The 7,779-nt window shown below is 41.3% G+C and overlaps 1 protein-coding gene across 4 annotated transcripts in view; it reads right to left on the bottom strand.

Annotated features, from left to right (window-relative positions):
• Positions 1-4,062: 4,062 nt before the first annotated feature.
• The window catches only part of Slc25a51 (solute carrier family 25 member 51), an 18,743-nt gene continuing 15,026 nt past the window's right edge, over positions 4,063-7,779 (bottom strand). For all 4 annotated transcript variants that reach the window (XM_023715970.1, XM_023715971.1, XM_023715969.1 and 1 more), the window contains one exon: positions 4,063-6,407. In XM_023715970.1, coding sequence (XP_023571738.1) covers positions 5,473-6,366 — 894 coding nt within the window. In that variant the 5' untranslated portion in view covers positions 6,367-6,407 and the 3' untranslated portion in view covers positions 4,063-5,472. The remainder of the gene's footprint in view (positions 6,408-7,779) is intronic.

The following is a 7,779-nucleotide window of genomic DNA, read 5'->3' as shown; positions in this document are numbered from 1 at the left end:
ACCTGCAATAAACCTCTGCTCTTACAGCTATGGGTATCTTGTCCCAGTGACAAGAAAGTGACTAAGATAGTAACCTTATATGAAGCAGAAGAGATAGAAAGCTTTGTTACTGTACCATGGGAGGATATAGCAAGGTGGCCCTCTGTAAACCAGGAAGGGGCCCTCACTAGGAGCTAAATCTGCTGGACCTTGACCCTGCTCCTTCCTTCCTCTCAACTATGAGAAATGCCTGTTGTTTAAACCACGCTGCCTAAAGGATTTTCATATGGCTGCCCAAGTACAGACAACTTAGTACCTCGAGACTGGTATAAAATTATCTTATTCTTGGGCTGGGGAGATGGTTCCAAAGAATAAGCACTTGCCTGACAAGTGCAAGGGCCTGAGTTCAATCCCTGGTTCTGAAAAAAAATGTATCTTATTCTTGATCAGCATGACCTACCAACAAATTAAGGTCAAACAGGGTAATACAGGTCATCATCCTGAATATCTATTTGTCCCTCCAGGAGTATGCTAGGCAAGGAGGCTACCTTTACCAAGCATCTATCACATTATCAGGCTCTGCAGAGAAGGAATTATAGCGGTCTTTGCCACATGGAATTGACATTCTAAAAGAGCAACAGGGGCAGGCGAGATAGCTCAGCAGACCAAGCGCCAGCTTAGGCAAGTGCAGGGACTGGGCTTTGATCCCCAGTACCGCATGCTGCCCTGGCCCCACCCCCAGGCCGCTGAGCCAGTGACTGAATCCAAGCAGGGCGGCACACGCCTGTAATCCCAGCACTGCGGAGGCTGAAAACAGAAGGATCACTACAAGTCCAAGCTGCACAGTGAGACTCTGAACCAAATACATAATAAATAAAAAAAAGAGCAACAGTTCACATAATGAAAACAGGTGTTATAGAAAATAGAAACATGATGGCAAGGCACTCATACCAGGGGAACCTGATCTAGTCCTGCATGTATGAGCCAGTCCATTTGATAAATGCAAAATTAAAATAACACGAATTCCATCTCACTCCAGAAAAAATGGCTATCAAGTGATCAACCAATAACAGATGCTGGTGGGCATGTGGCGAAAAAGAAACTCTTCTCCATTGCTGGTGAGAGTATGTACTGGTACAGTCACTATGGAAATCAGTATGGAGACTCCAAAAAAAATAAGAGATTCCATTTGACCTTGCTATTCCTCTTCTGGGCATCATCCCATTCTCACATTATACCACAGCGAGAAACACCCCTTATTTTTATGGTTTTTAAGTCTTAAATTTGTCACTTTTTACTGTTCTTGCAGACCAAACTGCAAATATATTACCAGAGACTGTTCTACATTGTGCTATAGACTTAATACATTGTCCAGTGGACCCGTTGGCATCAGGAGAGATGAAGACTGCTGTCCACTGCAGTCTGTGGGGCCAAGGCGGGAGAAAAGTCTAAAGGTGTGTAAGTACAAATTAAGGAAAAATAACTTCTAACACTGAAAACATTTTTCCTTTTGAGACAAGGTCTAGCTATGTAGTCCAAGCTGTCCTTATACTCAGCAATTCCCCTGCCTCAGCCTCTCAAGTGCTGGGATTATAGACATTCACCACCATGCCTGGCTTGGTAATTGTGTGTCTAGGATCCAGCAGCACATCAAATATGACCCCGGCATTGGCATCCATGGCATGGGAACCTATGTGGTGCGAAGGCCAGATTTCAGCTTCGCAGACAGGCATGGGGCAGGCTGCACTGCAGGCAAACACAAGCAAGAAGACACCATGAGCTGGTTCCAGCATAAATATGATGGGATCATCTTTTGTGGTGAACAAATTCCCCTTTCTACTGAAAAGGCCAATGTTTTCAGTGAAATGTAAAAGATATGAGAAAACTTTATTCCAGTTACCCCAAGAAAGTATGTTCGGGCCAGCCAGATAGCTCAGTGGACTAAAGCACCTGCTTAGAAAGGCACAGGGACCAGGGTTTGATCCCTGGTGGGCCGTGCCAGCCCTGCGCCCAGTGCACACTGAGAAGGCAATTGAGACTGGGCATGGGGCACGCACCTGTAATCCCAGCGCTTGGGAGGCTGAATACAGGAGAATCACTGAGTCTGATCTGTTAAGTAAGACCCTCCCTAAATACTTTTTTTAAAAGTATGTTAATGTTGAAACATTGAGGAGGTTTCATTTACATTCAGTCACATAATTCAAAACAGGGAACAAAATTTTATTTGATAATAGACTTTTAATGAGACTTCAAAGGAAGAAACATACAGAGATCCTCCTACAACTTCAGAGCCATTTGGGCAAGCATTTACTACACAAAAAGCATCAAAAACCAAAAATCAAATTTTGAGAATGATGTTCAAGTCTTTGATATGCATTTATTTGTACATGAGAAAACAAATACTTTAATATAAAAGAAAACAAGCCTGAGGGCTGACCCTTCCTCCCACCATCTACGAGCCTTCCTTTGGCGATGCGCAGCTTTCACCCCACACTACCTCATTTCCACAGCACCAGTGTTAGCTCGACAGATTGGCTTCTGCACAGTAAGCCCTCTAGATTCATTTCCCATATCCCGTCTACTGCTCATCACTCCCCTGCCTGGTTTCACAACCTTATACCGAACATTTATATTCACTGTAATTGAGCTTGGGCATTCCAGATATCCAAAGTCAACTATACGTACACAATTCTATTTTATTGCACAGATCAATGTACAGCAGGTAAATATATGACCAACCCTGTAAGTTACAATGAAAAGTGAATATTTAGATGACAAAATAAAAAGGTAAAATTTATCCCCAACCACAAGGGAAGTAAGACACAAAGTTACAACACAAAGGCTGTGTTTGTGGTACAGTCCTCAGGAACTGGATCGCTCACGAAGTGTATTAATACAGTGCTTGTGCCATTTCTGGTGGCATCAGCCATGAAGCACAGGACACAAGAGCCAGACTTGTGCTCATGAACCGTGTCTGTGCCACACATGTAACAGACCACATTGCTTTTTAGACAGTCATTCAATCATATTTGTCCCTTTTAAAGTATTACCACGTTAGTCCACACTGTTGGTAAAAACAACAGAATCTCTTACTATACATTTTGACTTAAAGTTCAGATAAAACTGTTGGCTATAAGTTCTGAATTTTTTTGTAAAATTAAGTCTATTGTACAATACACAAAGCCATCTCTGGCAATGTATTTGCAGTTTGGTCTTTAAGAAGAGTAAAAAGTGACAAATTTAAGAATTAAAAACCATAAAAATATTGTTTTATAATGCCACATGTTCTTTGATGGGGCAAATACCGAAGCATTTTCCTTACACTTTTCACCAAAGTGCTTTACAAGTAAAATCTTATCTCCTGCATGGAGTGTAGACAAAGCAAGCCCCTGAGAACTGAAGGCCAATGGAGTTCACTCTCAGGGTAGAGCTGTGGCCCCAGCTCCCGGGGCTGTACTGGCACCTGGCCATACCCACTGGTCTCAGGGTTGACACGCATGAATGAGGGGGCCAGGGACCAGATGCCATCTTCATGCAACTCTGCAACTCCCTTTAAGTCCTGATTCAACAGGCCAAAGAGCACTACTGAAATTTACTGGGTGTCATCTTGTTTTCTGAAATCTTCACCTCTGCACCTTGATCTCTAAACTGCCGAACCTAGTACACAATCATCAACAGAACTGCTGGGACACTGCTCAGCTCCATTACTACCTTGGCAATGCTTACTATGCTCCGAATACTTTACACTTGGAATAAGGACTTTCACATAATTGAAACAGCCATAGTGCATTTCGAGGTAAACAGCTGTTTGGGACAATCTGCCCAGAAACTTGAGTAAACAACTATTTGAGGCCCTGATTTTTTGGTCAGTATAGTATATGCACAAATTTACATGCGATTACCCAGAAAAATGAAAAACAAAAACAAACAAAACAAAACAAAAAAAAAAAAACAAAACAAAACCAATGGTAACAAGAAACCTATCTTTAAGGAAGAGGGGAATGGTTAGGGCATTGCCCAGTGGTAGAGCACTGGCCCAGCACATGACAGACCCTGGGTTCAATCCTTAGAACTACCAAAAAAAAATCTACTTTCTTGTTAGAAGGCAGGAATAAGTACATTAATATTTACAGATATTTTCAAAAAGACAGATCGACAATTTGTCTAGTGTGTTTCTCGTATATCATTAGTTATTCAACTGCTCTATGAGTCATTTTGCTTCACCAGCTGGGGAAAAAATTTTCAAATATTCTGATTCTGTGACAAGTTTTGTCTATAAGGGACAAGTAGGTAATCTAGCTACCAACAATCTCTAAAGTTAAACATAACTCTTCAAATGTTTTTACTTAGATCATACGCTCTCAAAACTAGATTTAATGACACAATTATAAAACTGAATTCCCCAAATGTCAAATCCAAAGGAGTCTCCAAGTCCAAGAATGAAATAAAGATCGCTCACACTGGGTCGAGAGCTATCCTGAGCTTTTCCCCTCCACTGTAACATTTAGAAACCAGAAGGGGGCAGGGCTGGGATCTCAACAGACTCCCAAGATAAAACTTATGGAAGTGTTTTATTTTTAAAAAATATAGCTTCAAGAAAACAGGATACTCAAACATGACAAATTACTCCTGAGGGCGGGGGAAAAGCCCCTAAAGCCTACTGCTAAATTGGCACCAAAAATTCAAGGAAACCAGGCTGGCCAATGTAGGAATAGATAGAATTAACAACTTAATAGGATGAAGCATCTATAAAAAAATTTAAATTTTCTCAGTTTTTGGCAATGACATCAGTAAAATTAACGTAAGAATATTTTGGCAGGGCTTAAGGTCACATTCAGAATTAAACAGAAAACTTCCAAAGGGAGAAAGCAAAATTAGAAATTGCATCAGCAACATGATTCTGTCTACCTCATTTAAACAGAACATAGTTTGCATTCTATTCCAGCAGGTGTTTGATTCCAAAACTAACACCAGCAATTTCAGCACGACCCAATAAGCTCTTTTTCTTCTCTGTTCTGCCTGTGTCCTGCCACTTATGTTTGAGTTTAATGAACTGCAGCTGCTCCTGAGAGCAAAGAAGAAATGGAGTAACAAAGTAAGCCTGAGAAGGCCTGGGCCTGCAAGCCTCTTCCCTGGCTGCTGAAGGCATTTTATGCTACAATACAAAAGGCTTAAAGGTTGTTTTGGAAAAAGGAATCAGCCTGGCTATAGAATACCCTGTGAATGACCATCAGACAGACGCTATTTACCAGCAATAAGCCTAAAGCTCTTGGATAATGATAAAAAATTAAAAACAAAGAAATTTTTTTGAAAGTTTCCTACTGAAACCTTTTATTGTTTTTGATGATACTCAAGGGAAACAACTCAGCCCATAATTCATTGTGGCCTGGACTCAATGACACCAACTTGTATTGGGGCCAATCTGAACCAAAGCCAAATAGGATTTTTCTTAGGTCTATTTAGTTGATACATGGCACTTCACTGATGACTTTTTCATATTATCTTTAACAAGAACTCGTAAGTCGCATTGATTATGCCCCAAGAGATGAGGGACCGATGATAATTCAGATGGGCTCCCCTGAAGAGATTTGTCAGCTTCCTGTCCCGTTCTAGCCAGATTGTTTTGAAAACCTTGGAGAAAGATGGAAACTCCCCACCAATCTGAGACTGTATGCGAGTTTTTACAACATTAACTGGAAAAAACAAGAATTCCAACATGGCACCCAATACCCCTCCACAGATAAAGTCATTAACCAGATGAGCACTGTGAGTGGTGGCTGTAGGGAGATGCTCCTTAATGGGACCTCGAAGGCCGAAAAAAAGGACATTGCTGAATCCATTACGAAAAAGAATGGGCACCAAGCCTCGATAATACTCTCGAATTCCATGGCATTTCTGTGCCCGGAAGGCCTGATAAGTATTTGTGAATTTGTCATGATGCTTGTGGTCTTGAAGCAACGTCTGAACTCTTTCCAATGGAGTGAAAATGGCTTCTGTTGTCCCTGCCAGGATTGCCGCCACACCCCGGGTCGTAAACTCGGGAGCACTGACGTGCTTATGGAGAAGGCAAGATAAATCCTCGTACAGACCAAACATAAGCGCCAGGGTAGTTGTTTTCTGCATTAATGGGGGAAGGATTCCACGATACAAGTTTTGAAATCCATCCCTCCTCAACTGAAGCACTGCATCCCGGGTTTTGATCCCATAAAGCTGCTGCCGAAAGAGGACCTTCTGAATGGGAAATGTGACTGCTATATTGGTGAAAGCTGCGCAGCAGCCGCACAAGTAATGCTTCATTTCACCAACACTAGTGATGTGAGGCGATATGTCTTGTTTTGAAGATGTTAGGATTGGTGGCCTCTTTTCATGAGCTTCTGAACCCATCATGTTGCTTCCAATCTCTGCTGTTCATGAAGGATTTTTTAAACCTACAAATAATAAATGACAAAGGATTGTTTACAAAGAGCCAAACTGAATTTTCCCCATCCCTCCTTCAGTTTTTGGACACTGTTTTCCTTCTACAGTGGATTAATAGTTTCGAGTCTTAAAAAATTGTATTTTTGATTAACATATTGAGCATATTAATAGGCTTTAATATGCTCCCAAAACATGCTCACCGCATGGACCAGTCCCTGGTTCTTAAAGTATTTTCAGAAGATCCTTGGAAGAAGTACCAGAGGTCCCTCTTTTTCAACTACATGTTTATGGGAGGCTAGATTTTCTGCATATATTTCAACCAGAGCAATTTATTACAACAGACTGAATGCAGAAGTAGATATAAGAGCCAGCTATCTTTTAAGCCTGACACAAAAAGAAAAACTTGGAAAACTGTAAAATATATTCTCATCCAAAAAACCTGGGGGGCAGGACTAGAAATAGTTTTTCATGAAAATATGGCATATGAAAATGTCAGGGGCTTACAGTATTAAAAATCAGTATTTAGGGCCAGCAAGATAGCTCAGCAGTCTAAAGCACCTGCTTAGGCAAGCTCAAGATACATCTAGTAAACCACAGAGACTACAGTTTGATCCCTGGCACCACATGGGGCACCAGCCTCGCCCCCAGGGCAAGTTGAGCTGGCCACAAAAAAAAACCTCCAATATTTAACACTTAATTTCTAAGACCATAAAATTCAGTTCATGTAAATAAACTCTCTGGGGTTTATAATAATTTTTATGCGTTTAAAAGGATCCTGAGACCAAAACTTTTTACTGAACTAGTCCCTAAGTATTGGCTATTCTACATAATGCTATACCCCCATTATCCTAATGGAACGGCTCTATGGGAGGTAATATAGCAAAAGATGCATGCCTGCAATTTATTCACACTTGCACTTATTTAGTAGCTACAAACTGTTATGTACTAGAGGTTCAAAGTCAAAAATTTCACAAGCTACTACACAAATCTGCATCTCTACAACTATGCCTGTGTTATGTCTTCTAGGGTAAATACATGCTGCAGACATACAGGTAGGGGCATTTTGGAAGATGAAGAGGTGTGAGAGAATGGGGTCAAGTACTGCCTGGACTATATACTATGTATTATACTTTGACATACTGAAATTCTTAAAACAATTCTGTAAAGTATTGTTTTTCCAGTTAAAAAAATGCCTACAAAAAAAGTCCAATATTCTCCACTGCTCAAGATACATCTAGTATGGGGCTGGAGAGATGGCTCAGTGGTCTAAAGCACCTACTCGGAACAGGCTTGGCAAAGCACAGGGACCGCGGTTCGATCCCCCAGCACCACATGCCAGCGAGCTGCGCCCCCTGGTGGGCTGAGCTGGCCACACACACACAA

Source organism: Octodon degus, unplaced genomic scaffold (genome assembly GCF_000260255.1).
Source record: "Octodon degus isolate 3935 unplaced genomic scaffold, OctDeg1.0 scaffold00045, whole genome shotgun sequence".
NCBI classification, from domain to species: Eukaryota; Metazoa; Chordata; class Mammalia; order Rodentia; family Octodontidae; genus Octodon; species Octodon degus.
Note: the sequence above shows the minus strand (reverse complement) of the source record. Positions and strands in the feature narration are given on the sequence as shown.